The sequence below is a fragment of the Amia ocellicauda genome, chromosome 9 (assembly GCF_036373705.1).
Source record: "Amia ocellicauda isolate fAmiCal2 chromosome 9, fAmiCal2.hap1, whole genome shotgun sequence".
In the NCBI taxonomy this organism is placed as follows: Eukaryota; Metazoa; Chordata; class Actinopteri; order Amiiformes; family Amiidae; genus Amia; species Amia ocellicauda.
This window is the reverse complement of record NC_089858.1, coordinates 35,715,954-35,738,058: the sequence shown is the minus strand read 5'-3', so window position 1 is coordinate 35,738,058 and position 22,105 is coordinate 35,715,954. Positions and strand designations below refer to the sequence as shown.

Genomic DNA, 22,105 nt, shown 5'->3' with positions numbered 1-22,105 from the left:
GTTATCTGTGTGTGTGTGTGTACACACACACAAGTGCACCTCTGTTGTCCAGCTGAGCACACCGTGTATAAAGATGTGAACTTGCAAAGATATACCCACACACACGCACACCCCTGCAGACTCTCTCTCTCACAAACACTCTCTCTCACACACATACACACTGACACAGAGGCTCAGGTCTGTCTGAAGTTATGGTATTTATTGCCTTGGAAAGAGAGAGAGAAGTGCCTGAGAGTTTGAACAAGATGCATTACTGAGAGAGAGAGGGCCAGGCATGCACTGGACAGACAGACAGACTGTGGGAAGAGAGAGACAAGGTTGTGGATGGACAGAGACAGTCTAGAGTGAGACAGGGACATAGACCAAGACTGGGGACAGATGGACACAGACCGTTGTGCTCAAGGGAGCAGCTTTAGAGAGCTGACGTGGACGTGGTACAGGAAGTCGGGGTAGGATGCCCCTCCGTTAGGGCTCTTGTCTTCCACCAGGAGGCGCTGCAGAGCCTCCTCACTGCCCTGCCCCTGCTTCACCACCTGCAACTGGACATACACACACACAGGCAGGTGAGTATACAGAGAGACAAGCAGTAAGATTAGGCATATAAATAGACAGGTACAGAGAGAGGCAGGCAGTTTGTGTCAGTTGGTGCTTCTCACCCTGAGGGAGTGCGCGGAGCGGCGGCGCAGGGTGTCGATGAGGCCCCTCACTCGCTGAGACACGGCATTGTCCAGCACCGGCAGACAGCACTGCAGGACACAGACAGGAGGAGGAAAAGTAACCCAATCAATAAAGAGGGGCGAGGAACTGTGGCCAGTAAACAACATAAGTGTCTGTGTGATTTCTTCCCTGACAACCAGAGCGATACAGGGCTACAGACAGACAGATAGTGTAAAGCGCTCCCAGCTGTGTGTCCTGGGAGGGACTGTCCCGCTCACCTCTCCGCTGGGCAGCACGGGAAAGGAGGGGGTGTTGAACAGGCAGGAGAGGAACGATGGGGGGGCATGGTGGCCCACCCACAGCACCAGGCCCAGGGCATCATGGGCCAGATACACCCCCTCCTCCTCCAGACTGAGCCTGGAGCAGCGCACCGCACACACTGCCTCCTCACACTGGTGCTGCAGGGAGACGGAGGGACAGGGAGATTCGGACAGAGGGGAACAAACTCATTAATTGATTCAATTAACTGGACTGGTTCTGCAGGGCGAGGGCCGTGTCTCACCAGGGGGAGGAGTTGGGGATAGAAGTGGGCAGCAGTGCTGGCGGTATCCATGGTGACGAGCTGGCTGCGCAGCTGCAGGCGGAGAGGGACGGAGCCACGCAGGCCGGGCAGCAGGACCTCGCTCCTGCGCAGACTGTTCAGCATTACCGGCAGAGACTTCAGGCCCTGGGGCAGGACCAGCTGTGCACAGCAGAGACAGCATCACTCGCAGGCTGGGATGGCCATGGCCACACAGCAGCCCCTCTCCGGCCCCACACACCACTGCAGGGTCCAGGACACCCTGGGGCAGCACAGGGCCGAGACTCACACTGAGGTCAAGACATTAGTGGGTGCAGGTAAGAATGGTCTGATGGTCACACGATAGTCGTTTTAGCGTGATATGGTGAGTAGTTTAGCCATGGTTTTGGAATAGATTGGTAGCGATTACTGAAGGCAAAAATAATGCATCATTTTTAATACAATACATGAAACACTGGATCACGTCTCACTGCATTTCCCTCCCTCCCTCACCTGTCCATGTGTCAAGGCCGTGGTGGAGCAGTGCTGTCGGTAGCAGGTCAGCATGGCCGTCAGCTCTGTCAGCAGCTCGTCCCTCAGGTCCTGCAGGGGCCGGGTCAGCACTGCACAGTACACTGGACAGACACACGGACACACTGGTCAGCACCGCACAGTACGCTAGACAAACACACAGACACTGGTCAGCACTGCACAGTATGCTGGACAGACACAAGGACACACTGGTCAGCACCGCACAGTACGCTGGACAGACACAAGGACACACTGGTCAGCACCGCACAGTACGCTGGACAGATACACGGACACACTGGTCAGCACTGCACAGTACGTTGGACAGACACACGGACACACTGGTCAGCGCTGCATTAAAGCGACAGTAAAGTAAGGCTACATTGGCAATGAGTCCCTTAACTCCAGGGAAGGAAGGAGGAGAGAGAGGGAAAAAGACAAAGGACAGCTCCCAGAGGATGGGAGGACAGCCGGGCAGGGTCTGACCTCTCTTGCAGTAGAAGGTGAGCAGTGTTTCGGCCTGGCAGTTGCGGAAGGTGTCCACCAGGTGGCGAGAGCAGCGCAAGCTCAGGCTGTGCACACGGGTCCTCCTCTCCCCCAGAGACGACGTGTAGGACAGGGCCACCTGACACACGACACATACAGGGACACAAAGGGAAACACACACAGAATTACACATGTGAACAAGGAAACAGAGATGCAGGAACACAGAAACACCCACACACACACAAAATGTTCTAGCTTCCAGTGATCTTTCAGCTCAGCCTTTCACACATTTGCAGGAAAGTGAGAACCAGCCCGCCACCCCCTCACCTGTATGACCACGCCCCTCTCCTCGTCCAATGGGCTGTGGTGTGTGAACTGCACTGCGAGGGCCGTGTGCCAATCGATGGTGGCTAGGCGGATGTGGGCAGGGTCAGGGCCGGGGGTGAACGCCCCAAAACACCCAGACACTCGCAGACCTGCAACACAGGGACACATTGAGACCCACAGACACACACAGGGACACACATTCCCTCTGAGCCACCAGTAGGTCCAATACCTTTGCTTACAGAGACTTGCATCTCCACCCTGTAGCCTGTCTCTGTGTCCACACACCTCCTTAGGTCACTGTGGAACTGCTCTGAGTCCACCTGTCCCTGAAGAGACAGAGAACCTTCAGAGTTAATTTCTTTGGCTTATTTGACTTCTGTCTGCTGGGCCCCTTCAGAAACTCACCTGCAAGCAGCCATAGCTATACACCCCACCCCCAGTCAAATAAGGGGTGTGTCCTGGCCAGGCCCCTCCCACTGCCTGTTGGGAGAACAGGAAGAGATGGAAGCTGCAGCCCTGAGCGACACACTCCTGAGCCAACGCGACGCAGTGCTCCGGGGGCTGGAACAGTGACTGTGGGGAGAAGAGAGAAAGAGAGATTGAGACATTGAAACCACAAAAGACACGGACTGTCCACACAAGATACTCACTGACACACACAGTGACAGACACAAACACACAGGCGCACACACACCTTCTCTTTGCTGGAGCTGAAGAAGCCAGAGGAGCCGCTGCTGCAGTTCAGGCTCCCGTCACTGGGGGGCGCTGTGTGGAAAAACAGCACCTTCCCTGGACAGCCAGCCACCTGGAATTGGGTTAGAGGGAGTGAGGGGGAGGCAGACTGTGTATTGTGTACTGAGTGTGTGTGGGTGTGGGTGTGCGCTGACCTTCAGGATGTGGAGGCCGTAGTGCACGGGCAGCTCCTGGGATGCCGGAGAGTCCTCTGCCTCCGAGAACAGACTGGGGATCTGCTGCAGCACCCTACACACACAGTGCACACAGCAATTACACAACCACCACACGCCAACATAGCGACAACGGCACAGAACCAGCCTGCCACTCAGGAGTGGCGGGAAGCCTGCCTCAAGGGTGGGTTCCTTCCATCTCAACTCCCAATTAGTTAATTGAACCAATCAAGCAGCACACCCAGGTCGTGAGCAGATGTGGGATTCATAGACTTGTAAAATCTACAGCTGTTAATTGCTTAATTAACGTAATTCACATAATTTACCAACTCGCATCCCAAAGGCAGCTGGGGCTGTCAGTCACCTCTCTCTTTATGTACAGACTGTGCATTAGGGCTGGCAATGTGTGCTCACTTGTCAATGGCTGTCCTACAGTCTCTCAGTGGGACCAGTAGACCCTCCCACACCGGCAGCTCCAGTTCCTCAGTCTGCGTGATAACCAGCATGTGGGGGCGAGACAGGGCGGGGTTAAGGTTGTAGAGGTGAAGACTGCTGTGGTAGGTGACTACTCCCACTCTCAGTTGCGACTGGTCCGAGCCGCTGTCCCTTCGACCAATCAGAAGGGCAGTCTTTGTTAAAAGCAATCCTGGTACTTGTCAAATTTGGTATAGGTCTACAGCAGGTGTGCGTGCGTGCGTGCGTGCGTGCGTGCGTGCGTGCGTGCGCCCATGTGCTTATGTACAGTGTATTTGAAGTCTGTGAGAATAGTGTGTGCTTTGTGTGTGTGCAAAGTCTAAGTAGTGTGCAGTGCTTGTGTGCAAGTGTATCTGACATGTATGAGTAGGTTGTGTGCAGTTTGTGTGTGGTTTTTGAGGAGTGTGTGAGTAGTGTGCACGTGATACCTCTGCAGGGAGTCGAGGAAAGAGCGGAGCTGTTGACAGATGTGGGTCAGCTGACCTCCTCTCACGGCCTGACTGGACACATCCACTGCCAATAGGAGAGCAGGACACTCCCGCTGCAGACAGACACACACACACAGTCAGTACAAGCACACAGATGAATACAATACAGACAGAGGCATTGTGTGTATGATCTCTGGGTCGGATGCGTCATGCCTGTTGTCCCTGCGTTTCCAGAATTTCGTAGGAGCCGTGGCTGAGCTCCGCTCGCTGCTCAGCGTCCACGCGCCGCGTTCTCCCCCGCGCCGTGGGCTGGTAGCACTGCCAGGGCACTGACAGACAGGGACAGAGACAGCAGGACATTAATTGGCAGCTCCAGCAGGACAGTGAGACCCTCAGGACCAGGGCTGAGAGTCTTCAGCTATAGTCCTGTAGAGTGGACTGACCCTCAGTGACGTGCCCGCAGAAAGGGCAGTGGAACCTCTGTCCACAGTCCTGCCAGGTGAAAGAGGGGCACATTTGAGCGGCGCACCCCCCGCAGCACAGCACACAGGCGCCCTCCTCACTGCGGGACACCTGCACCAGGGGGCGCTGCGGAGACACGCACAGTCAGCTGGGGGGCAGGGACAACAAAGTAGCCAGGGCAACGCATGACACTGATACGAGAACAGAGTGCTGTAGCCCTCACACTGGCAGTGAGCGAGAGAGAGAGAGAGGGGGAGGGAGCTGACCTCTCCTGCCCCAGGCTGGGCGAGCGGGGTGATGATGGCCCCCAGGGGCAGGTGGCAGCGCTGGGCCGCCCCCCCTTCACTGGGAAAAGAGTACGAGGTGCAGCGGATAAACCGGGGACTGGCACTGCCTGGAGAGAGCGTAACATGAAGAGGAGAGAGATACAGAAAGAGGGGGGGGGGGAGAGAAAAAGGAGAGGAAATGAGAAGGTGACATTGAGATCCAGAGAAAAACCCGTTTTTATTTCTTATTGTGATGACTATTATACCCATAGTTCTTATAATTATAGGAAGGAGGGATGGAGAGGCAAAGGGAGAAGAAGGAGAGGGGAGGGGTGCCAGGGTCCGGGGCATCTGCTGCCGTACCTACATCCTCCACCGTGCACTCAGTACTGGACAGGGGGGGCAGCTGTCCACTGGAGTCTGACACAAACACCCGCCCCTCCCACTGGGCCCTGTCCTCCTCAATGACCGTCACCTGCAGAGGGACAGAGATCTACATCATACACCGTCTAAGAGAAGGAGCGAGGGAGGGAATGGCAGACAGCAGAAAGGTGTTGGTAGAGAGAGAGAGAGACAGACTGTAAGAGATAGGATGGTGGAGGACAGAACACAGACAAAGATAAGGGAGTCAGAAGGGGTGAAGGGCCAATGGACAGACTCACCGCACTGGGGATGAGCTGGGGGTCCAGGCCGTAACGAGAGCCAGGGCTCTGAACACTGCAGTCCTGAGAGAGAGAGAAAGAGACACAGTGGAGAAAGGGAGAGAGTAGGGGGAGTTGGAGAGGAAGGGAGAGAGGATCGTTATGGCAGTGCGGTCGCTGTTTTTACCCCCCTCTGTAGTTCAGCACAGAGCTGTAACTCTCTGGTGCATGAAGGCGCAGGGATAGCTGAGACACAGAGCACTGAAGGTCTGTAACCCGACTGTACAGCAGATTACAGGATGCGGTTTAGCGCTCCCTTCACACGACACACCACCCCCCCACAGCAGCCCTGGAGCGTCAAATGATCAGTTTCACCTGCTTAGTGCTGCCGCCCCCCAGTGGCAGCCGTGTGTCATTATGGCCAGACTGGTCAGGGCTCGACTCCCAAGGCTCAACTACACCTGGAAGACAGAGCGAGAGAGAGGGAGCAATAGAGGGAAAGAGGGAGGAAAAAAAGAATCGAAGACGGAAGGAGAGAAAGAGAAGGGAGAGACATGCACACAGACACACAGAAAGAGTGTGGGAAGGGGGGAGAGAGAGAGAGAGAGAGAGCGCGAGTTTGTTTTCGGATCCAAATCTTAGGGAGGTTGATTGAATAATGAGTAACTGGGAGAGGTGGGGTTTTGGTTGGCTTACCGTTGGCTATAGGGGGTAATGTTGACAGGCTGGGGCATGGAGGGGGTGGGGCGAGAGGTGGGGCCCCCCAGTGCTGCTGCCACTCGAACCCTGATCCAGAGGACGGGGGAGGTGGGGCAGACAGGTGCTGGGAGGGGTCCAAACTCAGAGGTGCAGGGACTGTTGGCACCCCTCTGATTGGACAGTAGGTTGGTGCAACTGCAGCACTGTGGACTACAATAGGCGAGTTATTCAGGTGGATGGGAGGAGGTCGGGCGCTGTAGCCCTGTGGATGCTGCCAGGGCTGACAGCTCCTGTAGCTCTGATTGGCCATGGGCACGTCCATCTCCCTGGTGAGGTGCGCACCAATTTGCTGATTCCAACAGGGAGCGCGGGTCTGCATTGACACAGCTGGGACAGAGAGAAGAGAATTAAAAGTGTGGTGAAAGTGCAGGATAGTTTATTGAAGAAAGTTATGAAAACGTTTTGAAGAAAATCATACATGGAGAGATTACACGACTGAAAACTATCATGGGGACTAAAACATGTCTTACACGGAGAGCAAGGGAGGAAGTTTCATTGAAGCGCTTTTATTTTATTGCACAGTTCTTGGACACTTCTCACGATTCACGGAAAAAGATCAGTGATCTCAACTGTCGTCTCTTCAAATTCACCCAATACGCAGCCGAGCAGCATTTGCCAGAACTCACAGTCAAACGCTCTTACAATCTACCTGTATCTCTAAATTCATATTTTATCTCTAGAAGCAGTGCGCATTCACTCACACAGGGATGGGCCGGCTCCTAAACTGTCACTGCCTCAGGAGGGGTTATATAGTTGTAAATAGGGGTATCCAATTTAGGTGCTTTCATTAAGGGAGAGTCAATACAAGTCAATAAATGATAATAATAATAATAATAATAATAATAATAATAATAATAGATGTCTGTGATACTGTACAGTCAGAATATGATATTGCATAAGCAGAGATACTACAGTATGTAGGTTAGTAATAGTGGTGTATGTATAGGTTAATGTCTGATAGTGTAGCAGGAGGACAATGGCGTGTCATGGGAGACGGGCATGTCGTGGGGGACAGGAGCGTGTTGTAGGGGACATGGGCGTGTCATAGGGGACAGGAGCGTGTCGTGGGGGACAGGGGCATGTTGTAGGGGACATGGGCACGTCGTGGGGGACAGGAGCCTGTTGTAGGGGACAGGGGTGTGTCGTGGGGGACAGGAGCGCGTCGTGAGGGACATGGGTGTGTCATTGTAGGGGAGGGGCGTGTTGTAGGGGACAGGAGCGCGTCATGGGGGACAGGAGCCTGTTGTAAGGGACAGGGGCGTGTTGTGTGTTGTTGTAGGGGACAGGGGCATGTTGTATGTTGTTGTAGGGGACAGGGGCGTGTCGTATGGGACATGGGCGTGTCGTAGGGGACAGGGATGTGTCGTAGGGGAGGGGCGTGTTGTAGGGGACAGGAGCGCGTCATGGGGGACAGGAGCCTGTTGTAGGGGACAGGGGCGTGTTGCGTGTTGTTGTAGGGGACAGGGGTATGTTGTTGTAGGGGACAGGGGCGTGTCGTAGGGGAGGGCATGTTGTAGTGGACAGGAGAGAGTCATGGGGGACAGGAACCTGTTGTAGGGGACAGTGGCGTGTCGTAGGGGACAGGGGACAGACAGACTTATTATATTTTAATACAAAATACAGTTGTGATCATTCACTGTGTAATGTAGGAGAGAAGTCTGTTTGTAGCACAGTACAGCTCACTACACTTCACAGTATTGTCACCACACACAGCACATAATACATTATTATTACGATTATTATTATCGCGCCAAGTCCGTTCAATTTGGTGGCGTTTGTAGGGACAGTCTGACTGATACTTGCGAGGCTCGACCATCACAAACTGCACTAATGAAACCGAATTAAACTCACCCCCCGGACCAGACCCGGCCTCACTGCCGCCTCAGTGCCGCCTCACTGCCGCTCCGCTCCCCGCACAACCCCGGGCTCCTCCTGCTGGGAGCATCGCTGCCCTCTGCCCTGGGTCCCGCTGTGTCACTGACCACCGTGCTGGCCGCTCTCTTTCTCCCCTTCTCTCTCTCCGTAGTCTTATAGCATGTTCCAATGCTGTCTGTGTCGGTCTTTATTAACACACCGGTACAAAGACCGCTCCGCAGGCCAGCAGCTGTTGATGACGTCACACGCAGCGGCGTCCTCGGCGTGTTCACGGCAGGCGCAATTAGATGCTGTTGAGGATGGATGCAAGGCAAACTGAGAGAGAATACAATGCAAAAGGCAAATACACTGCCACCAGGGACTCACCCAGCAGGGAGAACAAACCAGTCATCCTGCTGGGGGAGGACGCACAGACAGCAGAGAGAGCGGTGCAATACATCACTGCCTTCCACACACTGAGAGACACTATGGCTACAGTGTATACAACAATTATATGCAACATGTCTGTATATGTTAAGAGCATAAGTTCTGTGTTGATTGTTCCTATTGTCGTTTTCCTGAACACTGGAAATGTCTGTCAATGCTTTGGCAACATTGATGTCAATTAGTCATGCCAATAAAGCTTTTTTATTGAATTGAGGAGGGGTTGGTACAGGGTGCAGACAGCGTGGGTGGGGAACTTTTCTTCTGATGAAATAGCACCTGAGTTTTCCTATAGTTTGTCACGCTGGTTATATGTTCACAGCAGCATTTACCGCAATCTGTAGTGTATAAAATGCTTAAAAAATAAAGAACATTGACTTAAGAGCAACTGAATTCTTAACAGTAACAAAAAAGAGAGAGAGACCAGTCTTCCACAATGATTTACTTTGTTTGCATTCTCTTTATTGTTATTATTAGCAATATTTGTCAAAACTTTTTTTTGTTGTTTAATTGGAACAAATAAAACAACATATATAATTCTATAAAAACACCATTCCCCCACTTCCTCTCTCCACACACTCTTCGGTCACCCAAATCAGTTGCCTGTTCATCGGGTTTATCCTCAATACATTCAATTGCCAATCCCCTGCCAGAGGGGGTAAGAGAACGGCGGCCAGACAGTCAACAGGCAGGTGGGTGAGTTGGCGGGCACTGGGACCCAGGCAGGAGATTTTGAAGGAGGAGCAGAGGAAGTTCATTCAAGTATTCAACACGCTGGAGAAGGATAGACAGTCAGTCAGTCAGTCAGTCTCCAGGGCAGCTTCATGATCTCACACACACACACTCTCTCACTCACTGTTTCACTCTCACACTCAACCTTACACACATTCTCACTCACTCTCACACAGCCACAGTCTCGGTGGCTCGTGCTGTTTATAGTGCTGCGTTTTCTCCAGGGTGATTGACAGAGCTGCGCATTTACTCTGTTTCCCTCCCTGATTTGGAATGCAAACGAGCAGCAACCCAAGCCCAGAGAGAGAGAACCTCCCCACCCATCTCCTCTCTTTCAACCTGTGCCAACCTTCCCTCCCTCCCTCTTGCTCTTTTCTCTTCCAGTGCTGTTCTGCTTTTGTTCTTCTTGTATACTCTCCAGCCTGCGCTTTCAGAGTCTCTCACTGTCCTCCCTCTCAGGCACAGTGGGAACTCTGCGCACCTTCCAATGCCTTCCCCCCTGAACTTCCTGCAGGTCAGGTGGGGTAGACTGGACTGTTGTCCCAGACTGCGCAGACCTCACTGCCCATGTGCTGTGCATCAGGGCACAGAGAGAGAGGGGGATAGAGATAGAGTGATAGAGATGGGGAAGGACCAGGGAGAAGGAGAGAGAAAGGAGGCTGTGGAGGATGAGGTTGTTTACACAGGCCTGTCTGTGTTGTAGCTGCAGTGTCCCGGGCTGGGTTGACCAAAGTAGGAGAATGGGGAGGCCGACTGTTTGGGCTGCAGTCCGAGTTCAGTCAGGCCGGAGTCTCTGAGCTGGAAGGGCGGGCGCTGGGGGGGGCAGCAGGAGGGTGAGGATAGGGGGCAGGGGGCCTGGGGGGGGCTGCCCAGGGGATCCAGGGAGTGGGGGGGTGGCGGCCGGGCGAGGGAGAGGTGGCTGATGGGGCTGTAGTAGGGGTAGCTGGGTTTGGGGGGCAGTGATTTGGGGCCCCAGCTGCTGTATGGGGGGTATCCCATATACACCTCCTCGTAGGGGTTCAGCAGCCTCCCCACTGGGGCCCCAGGACCGTTCTTGCACACCTCCGCAGGCAGGTGGCGCTCTTTCTTGCGCCATTTCGCCCGGCGATTCTTGAACCACACCTGGAGAGAGGGACAGAGAGACAGAGAGAGAGAGAGAGAGAGAGAGAGAGAGAGAGAGAGGGGATAATAATTGAGTACAAATATAAGAATTTAAGAAAGAAGACACTTGATCCCCCACTCCCTCTACCACACTCCTCCTCCTCCCTCTCTTCCTCCCGCTCACCCTCACGCGTGTCTCGCTCAGGCTGGTCCAGGAGGCGATGTCCTGCCGGGTGTCCAGGTCAGGGTAGCGGTTCCTGAGGAAGGTGGACTCCAGCTCCTGCAGCTGCTGGCTGGTGAAGTGGGTGCGCTGGCGCCGCTGCTTCCTGTCCAGACCCCGGGGGGGGGAATGCAGGGGTGGGGCAGCCGGGGTGGCGAGGAGGGGAGGTGTTGGGCTGACCGTCCCCTCACTGCTGCTGGACTCTGAGCAGGACTGCTGCACCCCCACACTGTACACTGAGGGGAGGAGGGTGGCAGAGGCAGACACAGGAGGAGGGGGGAGGGGAGGAGAGGAAATGTAAGAGAGTGAGAGATGGAGCATAGGGAGAGACAGGGGAAAGAGGGAGTGGGGCAGAGCAGACAAGGAGAGAGAAGGGGGGCAGGTGGAACGAGAGGAGAGGTGAAGGAGGCAACGATTATTTTGTATAATTTGTGTATTTATTGCTATGTTTTCTTACAAAGGTGACTTATCATTTTTGTATTTGTTTTTTTATTTATTGTACAGATGGGAGAGGGGTCAGGGGCCGAGGAACAGGTTTGCTCGACTGTAAGCAGTAACTTTTCATATCCCTATTATGCACTTATGCGTTAAACACATAAATGAAATGATAATAGCCTATTGATGACTCCAGCGTCAACAGAGACAAGTGAAAACACATGAACAAGTCCGTACATTTTTCAACAATTCACCTAGTCGTTATGAAAAACCAAATGAAAACAATACATTCTGATTATTATATTTTTCGCTTTTATGATAATTGGTATGATGTGTAATTGTATATTAGTTTAGCGTGCAATTTTAAATCCAAAGATTTGTCACTTTATCAGTTTTTCCAGTTCATCGGTCTTGCATTTCGAACTGTGATTAATCGAAACAGAAGTTAAAACTGAACCAAATTTGAGTTCTTACTTTTGGAAATAAAACTCCTGCTAAACGCACAGTCCTTTACACATTTTTATTGTATTCTTGCTCACGTTATGTTTGCAATAATCTTTGACTAAAAATAAAGTATTGTTTTTGCAAATACACATTTGACGTTTTTGATTTGAAATTAACTGTATGAGTCAATCTGACCCGGAACAGATGTGAAATGCGAGAAACAAATTAAGCAAATAAAACAGTATTTCCATTATAGCATAACATTTTGGCAAATTGTGTGATTTATGAATAAAACAATTCAATAAATATAAGACACATATGGTATATGTGGAATAAAAAATAAAGTAATAATGATATTCATAGTTAAGTGACTTGCTGCTCATTAAGGTAAAATATTTTTGAGGTGACGTATAAAGCACTCAGTTTGACCCAGAACATAAAGGGTTAGAGCAAGCGAATACATCCCGTTTGATAAAATAGAGAAAATATAAGATGTTTCAAAAACAGCCCCAGAAAACACGAATAGGAAGACTGGTACCGGGCTCCGTGTTTCCACACGCCTACGGAAAATTACACCCAAATATTCACAACCGTCACTAGACTGATTCATACTTTTTTGGCCCAAATCTCAGAGCACCCCCACTAGCGCCAGACTGAGAATCAGACACTATATACTGACTTACAATTGGGATAATATGTATATAATTTGAATCAATTATTTACTTATCTTATGCTAGTCGGTCTCAATAAAGATCTATATACAAGTTTAAGAACTAAACTATGTTGGATTAAATAGGCCTCAACAGAATTCTTCCAACGTGTGCGGTGCAGCACAATACACTTAAATCACCATATTGTGTTGGGGGATAATGAGGGAGCAGCAAATTAAACAAAGGATGGAAGACAGGCCCGCACATTGCAATTGCAGGCCCTGGCTGTGCCGTCTCCAGGTGTGCTCACCTGCCTGCGAGCGGCCGGGACAAATGAGACGCGCTCTGCGGTCGGAGCACCTTTATTTACTTTGTTTATTTACGATCCTTCTGCATGTGATCATGGTCCATTTTAATAGTGGACCAATAATAAATAAAATAAGAAGCAGAAAATTACAAATGTTTTGATCACAGTAAGGTAAAATTATTATCTATTTTTTTATAATTAGGCTATTATTATTATTATTATTATTATTATTATTATTATTATTATTATTATTATTATATAATTTAGTGTTATGTGTTATTGAGAAGTGAAATTAATATTGCCCACCGTTTTGTAAGAACTGTCTGCAGAGACTTCTTAAATAAGTGTTTGAATATCGCTCGGTTCTTACAGATCGCAGTTTGGGTGTCAAATGTAATAAAAATAAAATAAATAAAAAGTTGTGCAAAGTTGTATACATTTGTATTAAGCGAATGTATTTACCGGTGTACCGAAACGCTGGGATATCTAAAAATTACAAGTTCTGCACATCTTTGTATTTCACATAGCCTACTATATGCGTGGGAAATTAAGTAAAATGTGGACAATCTGAAAAGTCTTAAAAATACTCAGGCATGACTAAATTGTTTGGTGCTATTTTCTGATTTATTTAGTACTGGTTAGAATATTGTAAGTTCTTCCGCTGAATATCGATATAGCCTGCGTGTTAGATAGGAAACATACCTACTTTGTATATTGACCCGTCTTCACGTCGTCCTATAAACTTTATAATGCCCATGATAACGTCACAGTACAGTCACAGTAAGTGTCGTGTGCTGGATTTCGAGTTCTCTACCGCTGCCCATAGTGCCAGCGCAGTGTGTGTGGACAATACTCAAAATTGCTTTCATTGTTTAATTATTATTTGTATTATTATTTATTTCTTGGCAGACGCCCTTATCCAGCACGACTTACAAAACACACGAGCAATATAATAACGCTCATATACCTCACCTCTGTTCATTAAATTTATCCTCAACCCGACCCCTTCAATAGTGACAAAAGAAAAAGTACGGTTCTCCTACATGAATTGAAAGGATTAATTCATAAATAATGGATTGCATTGATCAATTAATTCATTATACTGGTGTTCTATAGGCCTGGTCAATTGGTGATAATGTTGGCCAAGCATGTTGAATAGGCTACCCCACTGTTCCTGCGGGTTCAAGAGTAGGCCCGCAACACAATCAACCCCCAGCTTCTCCAGGTAGCAGTTGCTCAACGTCGTTACTGTGTTCAGTCGTTCGCCTCTCATTACTGTGCACTGTATTATTATTATTATTATTATTATTATTATTATTATTATTATTATAGATGGTAAGCTGTGCTCTTATTCTAAGTCTAATACTAACAACAATTATATTAACAGTAGCCTACTAATAACAACATTATTGCATTGTCTTAGGAGATATTGACTTGTCGTTAGAATAATCATAATAATCATTAGGTTTGAGTATCACCCTAATAGATGACCAGAGACCCGCACGCTTGTATCTCTGAAATCTTTCGGTAATTAAGGTAATAAAGGTATGTGTGTGTGTGTGTGTGTGTGTGTGAGAGAGAGAGAGAGAGAGAGAGAGAGAGAGAGAGAGAGAGAGAGAGAGAGAGAGGAGAGAAAAATGCAGCCCAAAATTCAAGTCGGACTTGTTCAACAACTCACAAATCGTGACCAGCAGCATCTCCACTATTGTAGCGCGACCTATTTAAAGCGATCCCACCCACAGAACAAACACGCACGATAAACAGAGCTGGCGCACATGGGTGCCATACACCACACCACACTTCATTGTGTCCGTCCGTCTGTCTGTGTGTGTGAGTGTGAGTGTGACCGTGTCCGTCTGTCTGTGTGTGTGAGTGTGTGAGTGTGACCGTGTCCGTCTGTCTGTGTGTGTGAGTGTGTGAGTGTGACCGTGTCCGTCTGTCTGTGTGTGTGAGTGTGTGAGTGTGACCGTGTCCGTCTGTCTGTGTGTGTGAGTGTGTGAGTGTGACCGTGTCCGTCTGTCTGTGTGTGTGAGTGTGTGAGTGTGACCGTGTCCGTCTGTCTGTGTGTGTGAGTGTGTGAGTGTGACCGTGTCCGTCTGTCTGTGTGTGTGAGTGTGTGAGTGTGACCGTGTCCGTCCGTCTTTTACCGCCACTTATCCAGAATTGAGAACTTACTTACTTACCAACAACGACCTAAGGAGCTACGGCAGCTCTTTTACAGCATGTGTGTGTTCATCATATGGATGAGTTTAGCCCCAGGATACAAACTCTTTCAAATAAATAAGTAAATTGAGAGATTTAAGAAACGCAGGAATATATTATTCTATAAAGCATGTAATATAGAAGTGTGCTGACAGCCACACGATTCATTCAGATGAATGAATGAACGATCACCCGTCCGTGCGGTTAGTATTGTCGCAGAATGGGGCTGAAGTCGGGAGCGCAGACAACAGACACTTGACACATCATAATAAATCATCACCATCATCCTCAAATAAGTAATAATAATGATAACTATTATGATAATACATTGAAATAATTTCGTTGGCATAATCCCAGATTGTTGGTGACTTTCTTACAGTGCTTTGTAAGTTCGCAGAGTTTCCGAATGCAAGAAGAAACGGAAAAACAACCACCATAATAATAATAATAATAATAATAATATCTGAGTCTCCATCACATGCCCTCGCAGGTTAACACAGCAGCGCCCCGTCCCTGGTCCAGCTCTTACCTGCGCTGGGGATCCCGGGCAGGTCTCTGAGGTCCAGACTGGCACTCTCGGGCAGCCCCACTTCTGCCATGGCGAGACAACGGTAGCTGGCGCGGATGTAAACCCGTGAGAAGCAGTGTGCAATGCAGTGTGTGTGTGTGTGTGTGTGTGTGTGTGGTCCTCTACAGTGTGACCATACACACGAGGGGGCGACGTCCACTCCCTCTATAGCTAATGGATAATAACACACTGACAATGCAATCTCAATGCAATAAGAATAGTTTTTCAAAGTATGTCTGAACACGTCCAAAAGTGCCAAGCTGCTGTAATATCACGTCCCAGAGCACCGGGGATCTGGCACCCTGTCCGGCTGTGGCCGCAGCTCTGAGAGAAGGTGCGGACGGGATGGGCGGGGCTGTGCGGCTGCGCTGTGATTGATGCTCCGCCAAACTGGAATGTCAGGCGCCTGATTGGGTGGAGAGAGAGGGAACACCCTGTGCTACTGGGCCGTCACGTCACCTTCCCTAAGAGTTGCAGGTAGACCCGTCATTATTATATCGATGTTGATATAACACTGCTTAGTCATAAAATCAATTCACATCCTTATTTAAAAAAAAAAAACATGAACATGATAGTCACAGATCTTTCTAGATATACATGCGGAGACTGTCACAATAATGTACTTCTCTAGATTATATCACATACATATCTGTCAGACCATCGTTTTGCGTCTTTGAATCCTCAATCAATTTCACCACAGATATGATCCCATACAGTGTTCATATTTTGTAGTTCTTCTTTTATTATAATTTGATAATTTGATTATTTTATTCAGGGCTCTGCCCCCTCTCCCTCTCGCACGCAGGCCACTGTCAGGACTCTGAGAAATAAGGTTTCCACACCCACAAAATGTGTGGAAAATGTCTGTCATAGACATAGAAGCACGGCCGTTCAGATCGATTTATTATAAAGGGAACGTTTTGTTTTTCCCTCAAAATCATGGTTGGTTTGTTGTCTGTATGTATACATTAACTTGAATTCATGTGTAATTAATTGTAAACCCATTGTCAACACACCATGTAACTGTACAGGTCCTTGCATGCCTCTAACAGTTGTGTTCATCAAAAGCAGAACTTCATGGACAGAACTCTTTCATCTGAAGTGTCTGTGCTTTAACAGAGAGGTACAGGGGAGACAGGGGAGTGTGTGTGTGAGAGAGAGAGAGAGTGTGTGTGTGTGTGTGTGTGTGTGCGCGCGCCGGGTGTGGCACAGCCAGGGCATTCTGCCACATCGTCACCTCCACACCCTGCCTACTCTTCTGCTCCAGTCCCCGGGAGCAGAGACTCGGCAGCCTCGGCTTTAACCTCCCCAACCGGAGGTCCCCAACCAATCTGCCCAGATCTCTAGACACCTGCATCCATGGCATCCCTCACTGGGCACAGCAGGCCTGAGACATGAAGCAGACTGGCACGGCGCTCCTCCAGTCACTCCTTTCATATTTCACACAATATGAAGCCTGCATGAGGAGAAACGTTTTGTTTTCGTTTGCTTCTTTAGAGCTTGAGGTGTGTGTGGGCTTTTTTTCTTGTTTGCTTCTGTGTGTGTGTGTGTGTCTGTGGGGGGGGAGGGGTTGTGATCATAGTTCTACGTCGCTTTTGAGACATTCCGTGCGCCTCATAATCCGTATTGAATTGCTAACTTACCTGCCACCCCCCCCGTCTTCACTTCCCCCCTCCTGCCCCAAGGCAGTACATGTGAGTCACACAGTAACGCATGCGTTCGGCGGCTCCCTGCCTGATGCCAGCCTGGTGTGAGATCACACTGCATGCCCTGTGCCCGGAGAGAGCGGGAAGGAACCAAACCAAAGCAAACAAAACAAATGAGAGAGATGCGAATAAACGCTTCGTTGCAATACGCAGTGACACATGTAGTCATTGTTTTTCTTTTCTGACCTCGGAGTTCATTTTGTCTACAGCAAGTTAAAACAACAGCATTTATTTATTTATTTTGTTATTGTATTCATTCTATGCTTGTGTAAACGTGTCTTGCCAATAAAGCTCTTTTTGAATTTGAATTTTAGAAGGGGTGGGGGATAGCTGAATAAGACTTTTACTGGTTTACTATACTATACTCCACTGTGCTACACACTTTACACTACACACTTTGCTGTGGTGTCACAATGGTGCACTGCATTGGACTTATATAAAACTGTGACCAGAACACAACTCAACACAGTTTCAAACACGGCAGAAATGCAAACACAGACAGGGTTTGCCCGGGGAGGGGGGTGCAAGGGAAAAGGTGGGGGAGGGAGGAGGATCAAGAGAAGAAGAAGAAAAAGCAGAGGATGAATCCACAGCTCTGATCTCTGAGGGGTTCGGGACACTTGGGGGCAATCCATCATAGGGACGGGGGGAGCAGTTAAGAGAATATAAAAACACGAACAGGAAATCAACTTTGTTCCAGTTGGAGACAGGAAGGCCCGGCAGCCTTCATCCCACCCCAGCACGTTCCCAATGGACCCCCAAGACAAAAAGAAAAGTAGTGCACATCATTCACCTGATGACACAGCACCCTACTCCACTCCCTCCCTCTCTCTGTTTCTCTCTCTCCTTCTCTAGGTTTCTCTCCTCCCCCCTCTTCTTCTTTCTCAGGGTGCAAGTCTGGGGAAGAGTTTAGTGCTGCCTGGCTGATTAATGCTCTGTCATCAGTGGGGTGCAGATGGTTTAAAAGCATCCTGCCTGCCCCCCAGCCCCAACCCCAGCCCCAACCCCAGCCCCAACCCCAGCCCAGCACATGTAGGCTTTGCTCAACATTCTCTCTCTCTCCATCTCTCTATGTATCCATAGCCATGTATCTTCTGACAGCAGTGGTCTTAGAAGGGGTGGTCTGTCAAGGAGAATAAAGATCACGGGGACTAATTACAACAATCATTGGTTCTGCTGTCCAACCCCCCCACCCCCCAGTTTCCAGCTGTTTGCTTTTGCAACAGGATCGTGTGTCCCAGCCCTGGTGTCCCGGCGCTAATAAGCTGCTCACCCCACCTGTGACTGACAAAGCACAACACAGGGTTTGCATGGAGGCTGTGCTGGGGGGTCTGGCCCCAATTAGAGAGGGGGGATTAGCAGAGCCAGACCACGGCAGTGTGTGTGTACTCTGTGCTACAGCCCCTGGAGCCCCCCATGGCCCGAGCACCACATCCAAATAAACAGTCTTCTGCCCCCCTCAGTGTGCCTACCCCCCACCTCTCTTCCTGCCTCTCCTACAGCAGTAACACAGCAGCAGTCACAGTGCACACTGACACACTAGCACACTGACACACTAGCACACTGGCACACTAGGACACTGGCACTCTGCTCACTTACACACGGGCACACTGCACAAGCACACTGCAGCGAGGGTGAGCAAGTGAAAGCAGCACAGGAGATGCCGTGGATTGCATGAGATGCACTCTCCCTTTTTGTGCATGCTGTTGTGTAGCACATGCAGTCAAAGCCCCACCCCACCCCTCCCAAACAGCCCACCTCTTCATCTCCAAACACTGCAGGGTCGCTAGGGAACAAGTCTGCCTTCCTTTTGTATTTTGATGAGCAGGCTTGTGCGTGAGAGACTCTGTGCACGGAGACCATCCCCGCCACGCCCGCTCCTTCCGCAAAGTGCCAGCGGCACACTCCCGCACTTCCTGTTCGGAGAAAGAGCTCCCCTCATGAGTGACAGGCCCTGTCCTCAACAGTGACTAATTTATTTATTTTAGTTTCTGCATTTGCCTTATACTTCAATTCATTTAATTTGTATTCCTTTATTTTGTATGATTGCGCCGTCCATGGCCAGGGTTGAGGAACTGCTGGACGGCTTCTGCAGGGCGACGGGGGCCGCTGTCAATAGGGCCAAGAGCGAGGTCTACCTCTCCAGAGCATGGCCTGTCGGCCGGGGCCCGCCGACCGTGTTCCCTGTGAAGCCGTCCATCAAGGTTCTGGGGATCACGATCGACGGGACCAACACAGGCACCCGGAGCTGGGAGGAGGCTTTATCTAAAGTCCAAAGAAAGATCCACGGCTGGAGCACAAGGACCTTGACGATGGCCGGTAAGGTGCTGGTCGTAAAGGCCATCCTCTTCCCGATACTCCTCTACGTAGGAATGATCTTCCCCCCAGACAAGGTCGTTGCAAAACTAGTGACCAGAATTATATTTCGGTTTGTCTGGGGGAGCAAAATGGAGAGGCTGAAAAGAGTGCAAATGGTGAAGGGTACCCTGGATGGAGGCAGGGGGGTCTCGGATGTTGTGCGGCTGATAAAGGCGCAGGGGCTGGCCTATGTGGTCAAGAACATCCAAGCTGCTGGCAAGAAAGTGAGTTTTATGAACCGCTTTTATTTTGCCAGCAGCCTGAGACCATTCGACCTCTGCGCCATGGATAACACCAGGCCGCACTCGTGGGATCCCCCGCCGTTCTACAGGCGCTCCGAGCCTTTGCGCTCGAAGTAGGCCTCCATAAAGTCATGCTGGCCTCCTGGGATTATAAGACCATCTGTAGTCAGATGAGATCTACCCAGGAGACTAGCCGGAAAGAAGATTTCCCTCCAGAAACCTGCCCGTTTATCTGGGCTAACGCTACGCACGTTTGCCTCACAAATACGCAGAAAGATGTCTCCTGGATGGCTGTGAGTCGGTGTCTCCCCAACCGAGTGTTCATGCACAGAAGGGGCCTAGCCCCTTATGACATCTGCCCCTACAAGGGTTGCCTGGGGAAGGAGACGGAGGCTCACATCTTTAGAGAGTGCCCCTTTGCCTACAGGGTCTGTCTCCTGTTTTCTCTGTTCCTCCACAGGTTTGCCGTTTCATGTGCGGGCGACTGCCCAGCAGATCCTATATGGTCCAGCCAGGGGATTGACATCTTCTACCCTGAGGTGCTGGTGGCGTGTCGTCTGCGCAGTGAATCAGGCCCTGTGGGAGGGATGGAACATCTGTCTGTTTAACAAGCAGGAGCTGGACCCAATTGTCATCGCGCGGAGGGGCATGGTACTTGTGAGGGATTATGTCAATCTGGAGGTCCATCAGAGGGGCAAGGAGGAAGCCTTTAAGAACTGGCAGATACAAGATCTGGGGGAGCTCAGGATCCCATGATGGGACCCACCTCCGGGGATGGTCATCTCCCCCCGCTGGAGTCAGAGTCCAAGATCTTTTAACTATTTTATGAATATTGATTTTTAAAATGAATTTTAAAAATCGAATTTTAACTGTTTTTAAAGATTTAGTTATTTTTAAAAGCACTTGTTTTGTTTGTTTTTTAATTTGATTGTTATGTTCTATTTTTTTGTCAAATACATTGACCGTTTGGATTTAATTTTAAAATGCATCGGACTGTTTTGGTTTGTTTTTTATTTTTATCATTTTAATTGTTTTTTGATTTGTCCAGTGCATTTTCAGTTATTTTCAATGTATTTGACTCCTTTGTTGGTAGCAGTTTGCTTTAATCACGTTTGTTTTGTTTAAGCACATGTTTATTTGAGTAATTGTTTACGTTAATCACTAAGATTTTAAAATGTTTAAGTGATTTTAGAATATTGATTTTAACAAATTTTAAATCATAAGTATTTAAATTTCTTTTGATTGTTTTTATAATTGAAATGTAAAATACTTTCCCAATAAAACAGTATTTTGTATGATTTCATTATTTTAGGTGTCCCCCGGGTTGCTAGAGTGACAGATTTTTGAAAAGATAATATGAAAAACTATTTTAGCCGTAACAAACTGATGTCAACTGGCTTGTGCCAGGGGAAGTTTCAGTTTCTATGTCGTTAACGGAAATGGCGGAAATTTTATTTAATTTCCCCCCGAGTTTTCTGAAATATTTTTTATTTCACTGTATTGCTAAAACACTCCCTGCAAGTGCTCGGTTCCCCTGCAGCTCTCCCTGACGGTTGTTGTGTCTCAGAAAAACAAAGCCATTACAATATGAATTCAATCATAGTTCTGTTTTTTTTCTATTCTTCTTTTATACACATTGCTGCCCGGCCTGCTGCAGCCGCCTGCAGGGCCAGGGAAAACAGGAAGCTATCTGCATGATACAAACTGTTCAAACCAGGTCTCCTCTGGCGCCCACAGCAGCAGGCCACATCTTGTCGATTTGAGGTTTGGATTTGAGAGAGCGAGAGTGTGAATATCTGAAAATAGTCAAATGCTTCCGTTTTATCCTATAAAGTTGCCTTAAGAGTCTGAAGGCAATAGGACAGCTGAGAGGGAAGCTGCTCAAATTTAGTGTGAAAGCCGTTTAACGTGTAACATGTCTTAGGCCACATTTGTTGCTTTGCAGCTTCATCAAGAACTGCAGCAGCGTCCATGCGTCCGTTCCCTGTGTGGTAAGTGATGCCGGCACACTCTGGGGGGCAGCTCAGGTTACAGGAACAAAAATACGAGCAAAAATAAAAAACCCAGAAATAAAACACACACAAACCTCTGGGGACAGAGTGGAGACAGTTGTTGGCTGATTGGCAGCTGTCAGTTTCAGAGGATTGAAGAGGGGGTGGGAGCAGGAAAGTATGTGTAGGGGGATGGGGGGTTGAGGAATGTTCATTGTAATCCCTAGAGTCTGAAAACACATTCACTTACATAAACGTGCATGCAGAGAGAGGGAGAGAGAGAGGTGTGCAGACTGTTTGTTTTACGGAGTGCTGTGGTGACTGCGCCCCAATTAGAACAGACAGACTAAACATGACGG

At 49.3% G+C, this 22,105-nt stretch overlaps 2 protein-coding genes across 3 annotated transcripts; both read right to left on the bottom strand.

Moving 5' to 3' along the window:
* Positions 1 to 178: 178 nt before the first annotated feature.
* Positions 179 to 8,819, bottom strand: LOC136759335 (protein transport protein Sec24C). The gene is made up of 21 exons (XM_066714273.1): positions 8,344 to 8,819; positions 6,430 to 6,819; positions 6,109 to 6,194; positions 5,755 to 5,817; positions 5,456 to 5,567; positions 5,093 to 5,220; positions 4,808 to 4,952; positions 4,578 to 4,693; positions 4,365 to 4,471; positions 3,877 to 4,068; positions 3,445 to 3,538; positions 3,252 to 3,362; positions 2,963 to 3,130; positions 2,787 to 2,883; positions 2,558 to 2,706; positions 2,231 to 2,369; positions 1,730 to 1,851; positions 1,220 to 1,399; positions 936 to 1,115; positions 657 to 746; positions 179 to 539 (listed from the first exon to the last, which is right to left on the bottom strand). Exons 2-21 carry the CDS (start codon positions 6,809 to 6,811, stop codon positions 399 to 401), a joined length of 2,802 nt encoding a protein of 933 aa, XP_066570370.1. The 5' UTR covers positions 6,812 to 6,819; positions 8,344 to 8,819; the 3' UTR covers positions 179 to 398.
* Positions 8,820 to 9,230: 411 nt separating this feature from the next.
* Positions 9,231 to 15,770, bottom strand: LOC136759333 (pituitary homeobox 3). 2 transcript variants are annotated; one of them, XM_066714270.1, is made up of 3 exons: positions 15,411 to 15,770; positions 10,808 to 11,079; positions 9,231 to 10,644 (listed from the first exon to the last, which is right to left on the bottom strand). In XM_066714270.1, exons 1-3 carry the CDS (start codon positions 15,478 to 15,480, stop codon positions 10,201 to 10,203), a joined length of 786 nt encoding a protein of 261 aa, XP_066570367.1. In that variant the 5' UTR covers positions 15,481 to 15,770; the 3' UTR covers positions 9,231 to 10,200. The 2 variants fall into 2 exon arrangements, with proteins under 2 accessions (XP_066570367.1, XP_066570366.1); XM_066714269.1 differs by lacking the exon at positions 15,411 to 15,770 and having other exon boundaries at positions 10,808 to 12,883.
* Positions 15,771 to 22,105: the final 6,335 nt, after the last annotated feature.